Here is a 19090-nt window from a genome sequence, read left to right as displayed (position 1 = left end):
ACGGATGAATAGATCTATTGCACGTTTTTCACTTTTGGATACTAAAATTTAAATTTTCATTTTTCGGTGACAAATTTGTTAATACTCTATACATTTCAGAACAAAAATAATTATTTATCCTTAAACTTAAACCGTCTAAAATTAAAAGTTACAAAGATTGCTCTGTGTGATTTAAATAACAGAAATATTGTGATTTGTCAAATGATAATTAAGCATTGCAAGCTAAAAATAAAGGTTGTGATGAAATTTAAAAGACAAAATTTTAAAGAATAAATACTCATTAATGGACTACATTAAATTGTAAACAATCATGAAATTAAAGAGCTACAAAAGTTTATCTTTGTGTGATTTACAGGAGTACCATTTACCCAATCATGTGACTAAAGGTTACAAAAATTACTCTCACGAGAAGTATTACAAAGGTTGTTCTTTATCTCAATATTTTCTCTTGATATGACACTATGATTTGACGTTGTTTTTGGTTTTTTATTCTCAAAAAATATTGATCAATAATCCCTGATGAGTTTATTAATTATTGAGATTAAGTTGTTTCTTAAAATATGAATAGATTTTTAATTTATTTTAAGATTTTAATATGAGAAAAATTCTTTTACACTAATTCCTTAATATTCTAATCAACGTTCTAAGAAATTTAAGTTACACGATAATATTCATTCACTTAATATTCGATTGAAAGTTGCTTTGGTAAAATCACTTTTTTATATCTAAGCAAATTTGAATTTTTTTTATAAGCAAATAATTTTTATTAAAAATAACAATCCTAGCAACACAATATGTACATGAGAAATTAATAAGAGTTGCACAATGCACATGATTTGAATGCATGTTTTTCTTATGATGCAACATGTAAACCCTATCGATTGCTATTGTAAATATGCAAATAGTGGCACTTATATCCCCAACAAAACAATCCTCCTTATAGTAAGAAATCCCCATCTCATCTTATTGACTTTTGGGCTTTGTCTTCATAATTCTGATTTTTGAACGCAATCTACCTACTTATTTTAATATTTTTCATAGCTTTTTGTTGTTGTTATAATATATATATATATATTCAATATAAACATTCTTTTAAAACTGATTCAAATAATAGTTATACTTTAAATATTACTTAAAAAATAGATAATTTATTTTGATAAATACTTTATTGTTATTATTATTATTATTAAACTAATGTAAAATATCTTAAAGAATTAATTGAATGAAACTAAAATGTCTAATATAGATTGGCATATTATTAATTTATGAAGTTCATTTGAATCTTGAGCAATGTAATTCTTAATTGTCTTTTTAGGTACAAATATCTTTTAAAAGTAAAATAGACAATTATTTGATAATTTATTTATATTATTTGTTACATGGAAATATAATAATTTTTTAATCAATTTTAATTGAATTACACTGAAGATATTAATTTAAAATTTAAATATTATTTGGCTTTTTAAGAATATGAAAAGAGTGATTCACACATCACAGCACCCACTAAACACCTACTAACCTCTCACATCTTTTACTAATGAGCCATTTTTTTAATTATTTTTTTACACAGATTTTTTTTATTTATTTATCTATCTATATGTAATATTTCAAGTTTTTTATATGACAAGTGTCTGGTTGTCATCCAAGTTGCTATTCCACTTTTTTTTAAGAAGAATATATGTTAAAGAAAAATATATTTTAATTTAAATAAGATTTTTAGGAATATTTTTTTTACAGTATCCATTGATATTTAAATTTAAAGAATATATATACACATTTTTAAGAAAAATTATTTTGTTATCAATAGAAATTTATTTTATTATCACATCATACCAATAAACAATAAACAAGAAGTTGTAGGAAAAATAGGTCAAAACCCCTCTAAGAGAGTTCATCTTTCAAGTTAGTTGACCAAAGGTTAAAATGAGTTTGAAAGCCTTTCTTCAAGCATATCCACCTGTTCAGATTAGTCCTATATAACAGGCAGCCTTTGTTTATTTATTTCTTTGATCTTTAACTAATATACATGGTAGTTAGAGAATATATTTCGAATCTTTCATTGATTTAGTAAATTTTAGTACATCTAGAATTAGAAGATATGGGTAATGACAACATCTGATTTTGAACTTATAATGATCTAACCTATTTTCATTTAACCATGAGATGGTTGCAACTCCAGAAATGAAATGAAACATCTGAAACATCTCTGAACTCAACATCTTGAGTAGAGTAACTAACTCCACATTTTCTTCTCTTTCCAAAAGCAAAGCTTGTCCCCTTCCACTTCAACATCAAAAGAAAGCTTCTAGCTTCTATAAGCCCTTGGATTCTTCGGTTGTCTCCATCTGTCTGATCTTTTTGTTTGAAATCATTCCTCGGAGCTTAGACATTATTCTTACTCATCGTTCATCTTCTCTTCCTTGCCTGAATCTACCATTACCATCATCCCAATAGGGTTGGAGGTAGAAGGTGAACCTGAAACAAGTTTCTTCCTTGAGTATGATGTTTCATATGTTACACTTGGAGTTTCTGCAACTAGTCTTGACTTCTCATTGTTGCCCAACAATAAGGGAGATGGAATATTTAACGACGATCTAATCTGGTCTGGCTTGATCTCCTTCTTGACCTAAGAATCAAACCCAAGACAATCTTGAAAAATATTACACAGAAATAATGGTCCAAATATAAATTTAGAAGGTACCCTCATGCACATCTCATTAAATAATTGAGTATAAGGTCTCACCAAAAAACATGGTACATGTTTAAATTAGCTTGTTTAGTGGTAAAAAAGTTGTGCTTTGCTATTTGCTAATAAAGTTATGTTAAAATTGAAAATGATGGCCTGAAAGAAAAAAAAAAACAACCCGTTTTCAACCCTACGGCAAAGGAAAGATTACGACAAAAGCTCCCATTAGGGTGGGTTGCCCTGGAGCATCACCTTTTTAGTATCTCTCCCTTGCCTTATCAACCAATTAGCTATGATTAGATTAATTGCCAGAACATTGAAATAGTTTTCATTTATTTTTGTTAAGACTTAATTACTGTTTTAGTCACTGAAATTGAGGTATATGTTAGTTGGTTCCTGAAATTTAAAAATGCTTTCTTTTGTCCCTAAATTTTAAAATTTGCATTTTTTAGTCCTTGACATACTAAATTGACACTTTGTGACAGTTTTTAATTGTCTTAAATTAATTTTTATTGTTTAGCCACTTGAATTTGCATTTGAAAACAAAAACACGTGTGCTAAAAAAACCAGTCACAAAGTGCTTAAAAACCGCCAGTGTCCATTCACTGTGTCAGGGGGCTACAAAAAGTATTTTTTCAAAATTCAGGGACTAAAAAAAGCATTTTTAAAGTTTAGGGACTAAAAAAAGCATACCCCCAAATTCAAGGACTAAAACAGTAATTAAGCCTTTTTTTAATTTTGTTTTATCCATATTGGAATAACAAGTGGGATTTTTATTTTACAACCTTTGCTGTAGAGAGTACAATAACATTTGCATTATCCCGATTCTTGTATGGAATAGTGGGACTGACCCTTAGTAGATCTGAATTGAGAGAATCGGATAGTCCATCTTCAACTTGATGCTGAAAACTTTTTTCCTCTAGGTCATAAGAAAGCATACAGTTTTGTGTGATATCAACACAGGAGCCATTTTCAATTCCCATGCTTCCTCTTGCTGCACATCCATCCTTTTGTAGTGTACGAGGTAATTCAGTTCCATCCTTAACGGGTATCACATTTGACAACTGTATCACGATAGTATACAATTTATCAACAAGTAAAAAACTAGTAATTAAAAACAAATAATAAAAAAATCATAAAGCATCTGCTTAGGAAACATGTTGGGCACCGAACAATTAGAGAACTAATTCCAAGAAACTAGGGAACAGACTTCTAGAAGCCGGTAATCAGATAGTGTGTGGATTTGCTTAATTTTAAAAGAATTTTTTCTTTCACAATCTATCTCAATTTATAAGCTATTTTGAAAACAAACATAAAAAGATAAAAGGCTTATCCAAACACAGTGGAACGAGAGGTAGATAAATTAGAAGCATATCCATAATTTACCGATATCACATCATCAGATCTGGTGAATTAAATGTTAGAAGTATCAATGATTAACTTCATCCGTTTTAAAACAATAACAAATTCAGCACTTATAGATTTGATAAGACATTAAATACAATGTCCATTGTTGATTATGGTTGAAGATTTCCATTCTCTTCTTAGTACTAGTTGCATGTTGCATGCTAAATACAGTAAGATAAAGCCCATGGCTTGATTTGACAAGTCACATTATCCCAGCTCATCTTGATCACTTAATTAAGAGTAAGTGCAGGGGATAAATTACCAAGAATATAACGTTCAGATTTGTTCAGAACAATATGAAAATCACTATAAATTACCAAGCAGAAATACCACCGAAAATTCCTGCATCATTCTAGCAAGGTGTCAATTGTTAAAATATTACTTACACTTGCAGCATGTTCTTCTTTCAAACGTAGTGCAACCTCTTCAAAGGCAGCAGCATTTTGCATAGAATGTCTGACAATGTTGACAATGACATCAAGGCTGCGCTCAATATATGGGTGTTTTGTCCTTCCTACTATTCGCCGTAGATTGCTTATAATGACAGGCATCTGGTTAGCTTTGAAATGGGTAAAAAAAAAACTGAAGTGATGTTTGCTGTGCAAAAGTTCTACTTATCAGACAAAAGACAATATAGAAGTCTAGATAAATTTCATTTACCGATTTCAAGAATAATTCTATTTGGCAATACATAGCCAGGACCTTCATCGTCTGCACGAGCAAGACCGTCACGCCATTCCCAAAGCCCCTGTCAGACATGTACAATGTATGTGAGATATAATACTTGTGGATCATACATAAATCTAAAGTAGATGCAATGCATTCCTTAGAATTGGGGCTTAGAGCCTAACTCAACATCACAAAACCAGAGCAGCAGCATGTAAGGTGAGAACTACCTAAGCTTTGTAAGCTATATTTAAGCCATATCACGAGTCAAAGTGTGACAAAACTACCACCCTTGAGGTTGCAATTAAAGCAGCCCCCAAAGAGGCCGCAACTAAAGCGGGCTAGGGGTGATGGCAATTAAGGCAATTTTCCAACACCATCCAAAACTTGTAGGATTGTACGATTGTAGGATTCTACTAGTAAAATTGTGATTTTGACAACATTGCAGTGGACTAACCATATCAACAGCAAAAATGGTATTCAAGAGAAAAAGAAAAAAAAAAAAAACATGCTTATCCCTTGTGTATGCAAGTCAAAGAGAAACTTACTGAAACAACGGCAAGCTGCTGAGCATTAAAACCAGCCCCTCGCAACCTGTATAGAAAAGTAATAAGTGCAATGCAAAAACTTCAAAACTCATGCTCTACATAGAAGAGGCAGAAATGTAATAAAAAGTATACATGTAGTCTGGAAAACTAGCTACTAACAATGCAAGATTGAAAATAGAAAAAAGGTAACAAACCCCCATATATGAAGGTACGAGTCTTCTTTCAGCAGCTCTTTCTCGTATAGCTGCATGCAGACATCATAACTGCGCTTGTAAACCTGTCAGTGACAAGGAATTCTAGTTAAAAGGCTGAAAGAGAATATTCATTAAACCAGACATTCTGTAGTGTTGTTTGGCATTTTGATTAAAGATCTATGTTGTTAATATATAATTAATTTAGGACAGAATATTTTTCCTATAATTAGCACTAATTAGGACAGAGATTGATTACCATTACCTGTAATTATTAGGATATTTTATTTCCCTATTTCCTGTCATTCTTGATTATAATTAAGTAGATTCACAATTGTATTTCTAACCATGCAATAATATTGAGATTATTCCCCTTTAATGCTTCCTTTTCAACTATCTATATTGAAATATTGGCCAGCAATGAAATGTCAAACAGGTCTAATCAACCACGACATGTTTAAGTATGCTTAAGACAAAATAGACCAAGGGAATAAAGGAGCACCCAATGATCAGATGAAATAATTGGTAGATCACATGCTCATTCAGCTAGTTTGATATCAACGTACCTCCAGTAGAGGATTATCAGAACCTTCAGACTCCTTAGACAATGCAAATAATTTGATCCTCATTAAATCATATATATAAAGCAGATAGTGTGTATCTTCTCTGCCATATCTATCATAAGAATAATAGTTCATTAGATTGTAGTAATACAAATCACAAGGACAATATACAAGTCATTATCACATAAGATCTCTGACTCATAAATTAATGTTTTGACACACATAGGGAGAAAGATTAAGGGAAAACTAAAGATAGAAAGGAGGAAGAATGGAAAAAAGTAATTAGTAATCTTAATTCCAAAACATAGGTTGAGTACCTAAGTACATTATCAACTTAAAAAACAGTGAAACCTTACTGGCACCAAGAAATAGCCAACTTGGCATCCTAATAATCCCAATTTCAAGCATTTCCTAATACACATTTCCCAGTTCCCACATCCCATTATTTCCTTGTCCATCATGATACCTTCATTGTTAGTAAGCATTCAGGTAGTTGTAAGGAAAATTCAGAGTGAGTTTTTATAAAGTGAGTACCATATGAATGACACTTCTAGTCATATCTTTTCAAATAAAGAAGCCCAACAGTCAGTTCATTGGTGCTCAAGTTCAAGTCACCAGGCTCATTGAATCCTTGAGTTTTGGGGGAGTTCACTACTGACTAAAAGCTTCGTAATGAAACTTATGCTGACATGATCATGACTGTAGAATGATAGAAGAGAGAAAAAGGGATTCGTATATTGGTCATAAACTATGAAGCACCGACACTAACACGGACACCGGACACGTGGACACCTCACCTCTTGAAAAAGTTAATGGGATGCTAATTTACTTGTCAGTGTCGGTGTCGTGTCGGACACAAACACGGACACGTGTCGGACACCCGGACACGGCAAGGGGATGGGGTGTCCATGCTTCATAGATCATAAATGATTTTACAAAAGCCATCGGAAGACATAGATTTCGACAGAAGCTTTATGGCGACTCCAACCTCGGAGAAAACAAGGGAGTGGCTGTGCGAGAGTGAAGCATGGCTCGCGGAGACGCAGCTAGACACCATCGACCCGCACCGGGTTCCTCCACCCACGGCGAAGGAACCGATGGTCATGGCTCGCCTTTACCCAGGGACCGACGAGACTCGCACAATCCAGCGGGTAAAGGAGACTTCCCAGGGTTACAGCAGGAGAGCCAGAAAGGAGCTGCAGTGGAGTCAAAGGGAGGCAACGTGGCAGAACGTGCAATGGGAATTTTGAAGGGGAAAGGTGATCTCGTGCCATACGAGGTAAGGAAACAAGGAGGATGTCGGGAAGGGCAAAGCATTGAAAACAAGGAAATGTGCACGAAAGAAGAAAGTGGGGCAGCGGGTTGGTGTGGGCAGGTGGCAGTGGGTTGCAGAGGAGGTCACGGGAGGACAAGGGTATTTCAAATAACATGGGCCTTACTATACACCCCCCCCCCCCCCCCCCTAGAAGCCCAACACACCAAACAGTTAATCCACAATGCCATTTTTTAAACACAGCCACCTCATGGAAGGTGTATACAGCTCAAGTTTACAGTCAATTTGGTGGAGGGATTTAAAAAGAGTTATCCATCAGTCCTTCAATGGCAAGACTCTTCATCAGCAAATTAATTGGAAGGTAGAAGCTGGGGATAAGGTAAGATTTTGGGAGGACAGGTGGATTAGTCATGACCAATCATTAGCTGAAAAGTACCCTCGGCTATACTTGAATTCTAATCATCAACACCAGCTGATTGGTCTCTTGGGGAAGCATAGCAACTATGGGTGGGAATGGAACTTTAGTTGGAGAAGACAGCTGTTTGACAGTGAAATTGAAACAGCCATCTCCTTTCTCTCTGAAGTTGAAGGTATATCCATTCATATTCAAGGTTCTGATACTTGGGTTTGGGCAGCAGATGCATCGGGTATCTACTCTACTCGTAGTGGTTACTCATCGTTTTGGGGGGAGGCAGCTGTTGAGAACCTTCATGATTATTTTGAGGACCTTTGGAAGATCAAGATCCCGAGTAAAATTGTGGTGTTTGCATGGAGGATGCTGTGGGACAGATTACCTACAAAATCTAATTTAAGGGCTAGACAAGTGCAGATTTCGGATCTGACTTGCCCCTTTTGCAGAAGGGTGGAGGAGAATGCTTCCCATATTTTTATCCATTGCATTAAGATCCAACCTATATGGTGGGAAACAATGTCTTGGATAAACTTGAAGGGAGCACTTCCATGGAGCATAAAAGATCATTTTATGCAGTATTCTTCCTTGCAGGTGGATGGCATCAGACCTAGGAGGTGGCAGTTGTGGTGGTTGGCGGTTACATGGTCCACTTGGCAGCTTAGAAACAAAATTTTATTCTCCAATGCAACCTTTGATGGAAACAAACTGGTTGAAGACGTGTCTTTTCTAATATGGACTTGGCTTCATAATTTGGAGAAGGACTTTTCATTGCATTTTAATCAGTGGTCGAGTAACTTAAGACAGGGTTTTTTGCAGTAGTAGGGTTTACAATTTTTATTAAAACATATGTATTTTTTCCATAATTTGGTTCCAAATCAGACTCTTGTTGTCTGCTTTCAGGAACCATTTATATGGAGCCCAACTTTGTAATAGTACCTCTGGTACTTCTTTTATCTTATATATATATTTATCTTTGCTGATCAAAAAAAAAAAATGGAAGGTGTATTCTCGAGCAAGGTGGTGTCACAAGCAAATGAAGGAATGCAGGGATAGTCAGGAAGCCCAACGACATGGCCCACTAACACAAAAAACAACCTGCCAACAGCAACAAAATACCAATTTGATATTGCAGCAGCAGAGTAGGGTCAGCAATGAGGGGTTTACGCAAAACCAAGACTTGAATGGCTCTAGTGGAAATTCAAAGCACCAGGATGCAGGGGAGAAGACATGTTCAGGAGAAACAGTAAAGCAAGAAGCAACAATCATTTGGGAATTAGCAAACCAGTTGGGGGTAACCGCTGCGGAAGACCAGGGGAGGATGGAGGACAGATTTATGGAAATGGAGGAGAGAGATAGGATGGAGGCAGATAAGGTGGGGAATAAGAGTTGTATATTATGAATATTATCACATACAACGTGAGAGGGCTAGGGAGGGGGGTGAAATGGGCAGCAATAAGGAGACTAATTAAAAAGGAGAGCGTAGACATGATTTGCATACAAGAAACCAAAAAGGAGACAATAGAGAAATCAATGTGCCAGTCAATATGGGGTGATCCAGCAGTGTCCTGGGAGATGCAGCCGGCTGTTAACTCAGCTGGGGGACTCCTATGCCTGTGGTGTGATAAAAAATTCAAATTAGAAAGGAAGGCTAGCGGAAATGGATTCATTTGGCTGTCAGGGCAGTGGATTAAAGAGGCAGTGCAAGTTAATATCGTGACAGTATACTCACCATGTGATATACAGAACAAAAGAAACCTATGGGAGGCCATCAAACAAATGAAATCTGCAAACCAGGGGGGGCTATGGTGTATTCTGGGAGATTTCAACAACACAAGGGATCCTGCGGAAAGGGTAGGAGTTTGCCAAAGGGGGATAGAAGAGAGTAATATAAAAGAGTTTAATGAATGGATCGAGGAGATGGAGGTAGAGGAGGCGCCATGGTTAGGAAGGAAATTCACATGGTTCCGGCCTAATGGAACTGCTAAGAGCAAGTTGGACAGATTCCTTGTGTCTCCAGACCGGCTCACAAAATGGCCTGGAAGTACACAGCAACCACTAGACAGGAATTTCTTTGATCACTGCCCAGTTTTGCTTAGGTCCAAGTTCGTACACAGGGGTCCAAAGCCATTCCGGATACTTGATTGCTGGTTGTCGGACAAATCCTTCAATTCAATTGTGCAGGAGTGTTGGACGACCCACCAGCAAAGGGGTTGGGGTGGATACGTGCTCAAAGAAAAAATAAAGAGGTTGAAAGCAAGGTTGAAGATATGGAACAGAGATCAATTCGGTGATACTTTTAAAAGATACAAGAAAATTGAGGGAGAGCTGAATCGGCTGGATGTGAGCACAATACATAGACAGCTTTCTCCTCAGGAGGGTTTAATCTGGAAATAGCTTCAAGAAGATTTGTGGGCAACTGCACAGTATCACGAATCCTTACTACGCCATAAGGCGAGGGCTAGATGGGTAAAAGAAGGGGATTGCAATTCCCGATACTTCCATTTATTGGTGAATGCAAGCCGCAGAGGTAACTCTTTGCATGGTGTGCAGATTGATGGAGAATGGACTGAAGAACCAGCGAGAGTAAAAGAGGCAGCCAGACTATTTTTCCTACATAGATTCAAAGAAGAGAATCACAATAGACCCCTCCTAGATGGTATTCACTTTCAGACTATTGGGCATCAGCACAATGACATGCTAACAGGGAGATTCATGGAGGAGGAGATCAAGGATGCAGTGTAGGGATGTGGGAGTGAGAAGAGTCCAGGCCCAGATGGAATAAATTTCAAATTCATCAAGAAATTCTGGCACTTAGTAAAACCTGATGTTCTGTGGTTTTTGGATGAATTCTATGTTAATGGAATTTTTCCAAGGGGATGTAATGCATCTTTCATTGTTTTAATCCCTAAGGTGCCCAATCCGCAAACTCTGGATGAGTACAGACCGGTATCACTCATTGGATGCATGTACAAGATAGTAGCTAAGCTGTTGGCCAATAGATTGAAGAAGATTATGCCCCTCATAATAGATGAAAGACAATCCACATTTATAGAGGGTAGGCATCTACTACAAAGTGCATTGATAGCAAACGAGGTGGTGGAAAAGGTCAAAAGAAGTCAGAAGTCGTGTCTAGTTTTCAAAGTGGATTATGAGAAGGCATATGACTCGGTCTCATGGAATTTCCTGGTTTATATGCTAAGAAGATTGGGCTTCTGCGCCAAATGGATCCAGTGGATCGTGGGATGTCTAAAATCCGCATCTATCTCGGTTCTAGTCAATGACAGCCCCTCGGTTGAGTTCTCACCACAGAGAGGCCTTAGGCAAGGGGATCCATTAGCACCTTTTCTTTTCAATATTGTGGCGGAGGCATTGAATGGTCTAGTAAGAGAGGCGGTTAAGAGAAATTTATTCCGGGGTTTCTCAGTGGGAGCAAACAGTGTTGATATAAGCATCTTGCAATATGCCGATGACACAATATTCTTTGGAGAGGCATCAATGGAGAATGTGAGGGCCATTAAAGCAATCTTGAGGTCTTTTGAACTTGTATCTAGCCTCAAGATTAATTTTGCAAAGAGTTGTTTTGGTACCATTGGTATGCCGGAGAGATGGAAGTTTGAAGCAGCCAGTGTTTTGAATTGTTAGTTTCCTGTCCATTCCTTTTGTCTATCTAAGAATACCTATTGGGGCAAACCCGAGGCGGGGACAGATGTGGGATCCTATTATAAAAAAGTGTGAGAGAGCATTGTCTAAGTGGAAGCAGAGACACCTATCTTTTCGGGGGAGAGTGACCCTTATCCAGTTAGTCCTAAATTCTATTCCCATTTACTTTTTGTCTTTTTTCAGGATTCCTAAGAAGGTGGCCAACAAATTACTTAGCTTACAACGAAGATTTCTATGGGGAGGAGGGCCAGATAAAAATAAGATTGTGTGGATTAAATGGGAGACAGTTTGCTTACCAAAAGAAAAGGGGGGATTGGGCATAAAGGACATAAACACATTCAATCTTGCGCTGCTTGGCAAGTGGAGGTGGAATCTATTTCAGCAGGAAGGACAGCTGTGGGCAAGGGTCTTTCAAACCTCACAACAGGGCGAGGAGCTCAAAAAAGGGATTCAGTGGAGGGTGGGGAGTGGAGATAGGATTAAATTCTGGGAGGACGAGTGGATAGATGGAGAGGTCTCATTGGTAACAAAGTATCCCAGATTGTATCTAATCTCGTGCCAACAGAACCAACTAATCCAACAGTTGGGTGGACATAAGGGGGTGGAGTGGGAATGAAACTTATCATGAAGGAGGACACTGTTTGATAATGAGATACCAATGGCTACTAACTTCCTAACAGATATGGAGAGGAAGACTATACAGAGGAACAGAAGGGACGAGTGGGTGTGGAAGGCAGACCCAAGTGGACAATATACAGCGAAGACTGCTTACAATCTAATGAGGGGGGCAGAAATTGAGGGGATACAGGATAGGGCTTTTGAGGAGTTGTGGAAGCTAAAGGTGCCAATCAAATTTGCAGTATTTGCTTGGAGGCTCCTTAGAGATAGGTTGTCTACTAAAGTAAATTTACATAGGAGACAAATAGAGGTCCCGGATAGGAGCTGTCCATTTTGCAGAAACATGGAAGAGGAAACAGGACACTTGTTCTTTCATTGCAAGAAAGTCATCCCTATTTGGTGGGAAACATCATCATGGGTGAACACCAGAGAAGCTTTTCCGAATGACCCAAGGCAGCATTTCCTCCAACATGGTTTGATAATGGTTGATGGGATAAGGTCTACTAGATGGAAATGCTGGTGGTTGGCAGTAACTTGGACTATTTGGCAGCAGAGGAATAAGATGATTTTCTCCAATGACTCTTTCGATAGTAACAAACTGATTGACGACGCAGCATTCCTATTGTGGACATGGTTATCGAATTTGGAGAAAGACTTCTCAACACATTTTAATCAGTGGTCTAGTAGCATTAGAGAAGGGTTTTTGTATTAGTAAAGAATAGACACATAGATTAGCAATAGTTATCTACATTGGTACAGCCTGTTTTGGTTCCGTTTTAGACTCTTTTAAGTCTGATTCGGAACCAACTACATGGCCATCCAACCATTTGTAATTCAGTACCCCTGGTACTCTGTTATATATATAATATCTATCTTTGCTGATAAAAAAAAAAAAACCATAATCTCTTACAAGAGCAGTACATATACTGCAGAGATTCAGTTGTAACAGAATTACAGCTGTCATCTAACTAATGACAACTGTCAACTAACTATAGTTATTACAACTAACTAAACTAACTCTAGATAATAGAGTTCTACCTGAGTTATTCACTCATATACACTTGCAAAGACTGATTCTGCTTACGATAAATGCCAAACTCTTGGTCTAAAGTGAACTACAGATAAACCCCAGCTGAGTACAAGGAACATGACAACTTACCAGACCTGTCCTCAGAAACCTGGACCACATACCTTGTGCTTATAATTATTATTATTTTTTTATCAGCAAAATAGAATATATATATATATTAAGATAGCAGTACCAGGGGTACTATGTGTAGTATTATAATTATAATTATAATACTACACATCCAAAAGCCAGTACTACCAAAAGAATCAAAGACAGGCCAAAAACTAAACCACAGGAAGAATCAAGAATGGATTAAATGTGATAAGATTAAAACATAGTTGCACCTTAGCATCACATCAGGAAGAGGGCGTAATCTCCAATCTGCACTCTGGTATCTGCAAGGAGTTGACTTGTCAACCTTCCAGAATGTTGGTAAGAATAAAAGGAATAGTTATTCCATAAGAAATTATAAAGCTTCTGTGTTAAGACACTGGAAGAAGGGGGTAATTCCAAAAAGTAAAGACAACATACTCCTTGTTTGCAGTAACCCCACAAAACTGTTGCAAAAGATATTGCAGACTATATCTGTCCAACTTTAACACTCTTGAAGACTGAGAAACAAAATTAAAAATATACATTAGCCCAATTTGACAAAAAGAAGAGAAGGTTATAGAAAGAATTCCCAGCATGCGATCAAGGAACATGGATTATGACAAGGATAATCAAAAAGCAATAGAACTTTAAAGTTTACTCATCATTTAATAATGTCACAGAACAGATCAACAATATGGATGCATGAAAAGCTGAGCACCGAAATATTTTCAGGGATGCCGAATTTTGATCTTGTAAATGTACGAGGGTAGCATGAGTATAATATAAAATCCTGGAAACATGTCTCAGAATATTCATATAAATGGCCATAAACTATATAATCAGGTGCAGAAACTAATAGTCATTAGATAAGACAAGCAAGAAAAGTCTCAAACAAAAGCAAAGCTGGCACGGATCTCATTACAGCACTTATTTCCAGCAATTTTCTTCAAAGCTGTAGCAAAACAATCAATCTTATTACTCTAAGGAATCAAACTCATCCAACATTAAACACAATGCTCAAGAATTATGTATGGAGCTAATTCTTCTTGGATGAATTTCAAGAAATAAAGTAAAATAACCATAGATAGCTGGTATATATAAAACAATCATGTGCTTTGACCCAACAAATTAAGCTTTTGGGATGGTTTGTTCATGACAATAACAGTTTACATGCCAAATTCATCAAGTAAAACAGAAATTAGTTTTGCAAATATTTTTCACATGCCCTCTACATGCAGAGCAAGTATCAACTGCCTAGAGAAACTATTTTACATAAGAAACAATGTGGTAACAATTATATAACTCAATATACAATTTTATCTCCTTGATAACTAATGGGAAGTAATTCCAATATTGAACATCCTGAGCTTTACAAACAAACCTGGCCAGTATCGAACATATTGCAAACATAAATGCCAAAATCCCGTTGCAGCCACACAATGTCTCGATCTGCTCCATGCATGACCTATTTCCAATAAATAAAGTCAACAAAAAGAAGAAAATCTGATGAATTAAAGAAACATCAAACATGTGCATCTGACCTTCTTCTTGGTAGGGTCCTTGAAGACTTCCCTCAGGTATGGCCCAACATGATTGCGGACCTTCAGAGTATCTATAACAAAATCTTCAGTCCTGGTTGAGATTTGCATCAAGCAAGTCAAACCTTGGAAAGACCGATAATGATTATGTTCCAAATCCACCTTAACATTCCACGTCAAGATAAAAATGTCAAAAGAATATAATGAAAGAAAGGGACAGGAGAAGTATCTAAAAGAGAGAATACTGGGACAATAATTAAATTAAATGTATAGAAAACAAACAGCATTCAGAAAAAATAACAAATTAGTAACAGAATTTCATAGATACAAAAGAAGATCAAAACATGAATTACTAAAAAAAACAGCTTACCCAAAAATAAATATGATCACAAGAAGAGAAACATACATCTATGCAGAAAAATGAGCATGAGGAATGCTACCAACACTCTCTCTAACACTCTTTCCAACACTCTCTCTATGATTGGCTGAAATTTGTTGATAATCACCAATTGATAAGTGAGACCCACCAAAATTGTTGATCTTTAACAAATTTCAGTCAATCACAGAACGAGTATTGAAAAGAGTATCAGAAAGAGTGTCGTTAGCACTTCTCAATGAGCATATACTAACTTAACCTTAACAATGAAACATCTGCCAAAAGCTAAACACCAGGAAAAAGAAAGAGGCATTATATTTGGTTATTTTCATGTATGGCCCATGCCAATAAGCTTGAAAGGCTACCTTAAGACTTGCTGTGTAGGTCTGTACACATTCTCAAATAGAATGAACCAATTGATAAATGTGTAATTTATTGAGCCCAGCTTGAACAATGCCTACTACTCAACAGCCAACACAATATCAAACACACTTCAATAACAATTAGAGGAAAGTACAATTAATTTTGATATACTATTCTCAATCAGTTTCCTACACTAAACACAAGAAAATCGCTGAAAAAAGGAAGATACAAAGTAAATAATTAATCAAATCATATTATGTGATACGGCACAAGGAAGAGCACAGTGTATAGTCCAATTTACATTAGATCTCCAAAACATCGGGGATATTGAGTTTGTTGTCACCTGTCAAGAACTGTTCAATATGCAACTGAATTGTAATTCTACTCATTGGATTTCTTTCGCTTAATCAGAACAGAAACAAAACAAAGGTATTCTGAATACCAAGAAATTCATCAAGTGAATGCATGAATTTTGATTTTGTATTACAAACCATTGCAGTTGCACATATTTAAGACAAGAAAATCTGTTTTATAACATGGCCCTGCTAACAAATAATGGGAAACAAGCTCTAAGTGAAATGTACAATCAGGCCACAGAAACAAGAATTTAGTAGTACAAATGAAGGAAGCTTTTTAGTAAAACATAATGAATAGCATTTATGTTATACCGCAAATTCATTAACTGAAGACAGCATAGCAGCCACCTCCTTCAATCCTTTGACATCCTCCACAAGCTTGAAAGGGGTGCATTCTATTGAGGGAGGCTCTACTGGCACAAGATTCTCGAGATTTTCTTTATCAACAAAATCCAAAACAGAGAGTTTCTCCTGAAATATAAATTAATTATTGTAGAATATAATTAAAAAACAACAGATTAATAACTATGCTATATATTATGAAGTTTTTGTCACACAAATTAGGTGCAAATCTAGTCGGACTAATAAAATTGAAGGGAAAAAATCATCAGTGACCAAATAGGACAAGATGTGGATATGTAATAAAATGATTGAATGAGAACCATTCTTGCACAATATATGAATTGGTTTTCGAGCAAAAGAACATTAATCCAGAATTACGAAAATCCAATTGAAACCAAACAAGAAAACATTAGCTAAATTATGAAAGATTCTTGTTAAGCACATACACAGGTGATAAGCACCAAAGTACTTGGGGAAGCCTCCCTAAAAGCTAGCTGTTAAGGGAGAAGAACCAAGAACTTAAATTGTCCATTGAGCATACTATATTACTTGATGCAGGAATTAGGCACCCTATAATACCCAAGTTCCTATTATAGCACCTGCCCCTAAGAGTCGACATCTCGGCACCCGCATACTATGATGTTTCACTTAGTCTTTATTGTCAAGCCCTCCATAAGTAGCCCTTTTTGAGCTTTGATACCAATTGATATGTGATACAATTGTGTGTTGCTCCACAGTCTATTAGCACAATTTCTTCCAGCCACTGCCCCACAATATGAGGGACCTTCTTGATGTGAATCCAGCTACACTATGCAATGATAGCTGAAATTCCCCTCTTCTCTTGGACTATCACAATCTCCCACCTCTCCTTACTCCTCCATCAATACCATGACTCTAAGCTGCTTGATTTTGCATATATGATCTTGATTGAATTTTCTTGTCACATCTAAAACATTCCCTCTCTTTATCTTCTCTTGCATTTTTGCATTTGCCAACCTCGTATTTTCTCCTTGTTTCACATTGCTTGACTCCATTATTGGATTCTTTGACTCCAGCTCCTACAGTCGCACTTCCTCCATAGGCATCCCTTTTCCTAGTAAAAGTTTTGTTGGTATCATTCACACTGTTTTGCATCCCTCCAAAACTCCTCTAAGAATTTGCCAGTTTGGTCCCATTGTTTACCCCCATTCTGCCACTGCTCGGTTCTCTTATACCAAAAAGGCTTTCTTTATATAACCTCATATATTCTGAGCATTACAATCAAAGGAAAGCAGTAGAATCTAACTAATGCCATTCTCAAATGTGAAGCCCAATATTCTAGCTGAAACAAGAGTTTCTTATCTCATGGTTTGATTTTATTATGTGCTGTCTGAAGAACCAAATAATGAATAAAATAAACAGAATGTTACCACAGATGAGCACTTAATAGCATACTATAGTGGCAATAAAAAAGTTCTTAGCTTCTGACATCATCATGGATAGTTTGGATGCCAAATATTACTGAAATTTATGCTGCATTTGCATGCATAGATACATGTTTGCATGCCCATAAACCAGAGTATAAAAAATACTCAATGTAACAGAAATATTCTTCTAATCATCCCAAGTTTTTAACTTTCCAATTCAATAAGACCATGTCACAACTGCATGCAAGCTAGACTCATCAAATACTCAATCACCATTAGCCTATCATGAAACAACTTCATACATAAACACCAACACCATACCCACCTTTGAAATCCATTTCTTTCTAACATAAGCAAATACGAGACACCATTTTAACAGTAAATGAGAACCCCAATTTAAACATCAATATAACTCAAAACAACAATTCTTTTCCATCTGCAACACATCAAAAACACTAAAACCAGACCAGAGTCAGATTAATTTTTTGGAAATTCAGTGTGAGTGAACGAACCAGTGGATGAATGTAACGCTGACCATCATCACTCTTCTCCAACAAAATATGCTCAAAAGGCTCGTTTGAATTATCAACCACAATGTTGTACGCATACTGGGGCTTCTTGATCGTCGGTATATGAAACGGCACTTTCGGATTCGCGCCGTCACATTCCTCTCCCTCGTCCTTCTTGAGCATCCGCAACTCGTCCACCAGCTCCTCCACCAGCTCCAAAACGTCGTCGTTCGCGTTCACGAGCCACTCGTACGCGTCGTCGACGTCACCGGGGAACGCCGAGCCTCTGCCCCAAATGTTCTCCGCGGAGCCGATTCTGTCGAGCATCGACTGCGTTCTCCTCGCAATTTCCTCGATCGGGCGGCGGAAGTTCCTGAATTTGTAGTAGAAGTGGAAGTCCTCGCCGGATGGAATGAACGGCGAGGAGGCGGAAAGCTCCGTGAGGTGGTGATCGAAGTCCATGGCGCCGTGGCTTTTGAAGACAGTGGAGAATTTGCTGAAAGGGGTTTTGGGGTTAGGGTTTCGCGGTTTTTGCCATTGTCGTTGGGAAATGGGAAATCACTCACTCTCACTTTCGTTCGCTACTTACTCAGAGTACTCAGCGATTTGGTTTCAGAACATTGTGTGAGAGGAGAGAGTCGTCACGGTCTCGTGGATACGGGCACGTGACGGGAGACGCTGCACGGGCAACAGAGTACTTATGTATGTACTTGTCAAATTTTTTACCTTAACTTGAGAATATGTTTGGATAGAGAATTTTAACTGACGATAGAGAATTTGAATTTCTGTAATTTAGAATTCATTCTTTTGATGTTTTTTTATGAAAAATTTAAAATTTTGGAATTTTAAAACAGAATTTTAAACAACTAAAAATCTGGAATTTCAACTTCCTTCTAAAAGGTGAAAAATTGAAATTCTCTTCTTAAAGTCTTCTTCAAGAAACACCGCATGAGATTGTGTAACATCGATCAGGTCTGAGCGTAGAGGAACACGTATAACTAGCACACCAATCAT

General features: G+C 36.9%; 1 protein-coding gene across 2 annotated transcripts; it reads right to left on the bottom strand.

Annotated features, from left to right (window-relative positions):
• Nucleotides 1-2033: 2033 nt before the first annotated feature.
• On the bottom strand, nt 2034-18760 carry LOC114400407 (protein RRP6-like 2). Of its 2 annotated transcripts, none has more exons than XM_028362848.1 (13): nt 18080-18760; nt 16132-16290; nt 14728-14886; nt 14568-14651; nt 13625-13704; nt 13438-13488; nt 6065-6173; nt 5502-5584; nt 5308-5353; nt 4754-4841; nt 4480-4652; nt 3472-3750; nt 2034-2626 (listed from the first exon to the last, which is right to left on the bottom strand). In XM_028362848.1, the coding sequence occupies exons 1-13, from the start codon at nt 18536-18538 to the stop codon at nt 2396-2398; spliced, it is 2001 nt and encodes a 666-aa protein (XP_028218649.1). In that variant the 5' UTR covers nt 18539-18760; the 3' UTR covers nt 2034-2395. The 2 variants fall into 2 exon arrangements, with proteins under 2 accessions (XP_028218649.1, XP_028218650.1); XM_028362849.1 differs by having other exon boundaries at nt 3538-3750.
• Nucleotides 18761-19090: the final 330 nt, after the last annotated feature.

Source organism: Glycine soja, chromosome 19 (genome assembly GCF_004193775.1).
Source record: "Glycine soja cultivar W05 chromosome 19, ASM419377v2, whole genome shotgun sequence".
Classification (NCBI taxonomy): Eukaryota; Viridiplantae; Streptophyta; class Magnoliopsida; order Fabales; family Fabaceae; genus Glycine; species Glycine soja.
This window is presented reverse-complemented; position numbering and strand designations above follow the sequence as displayed.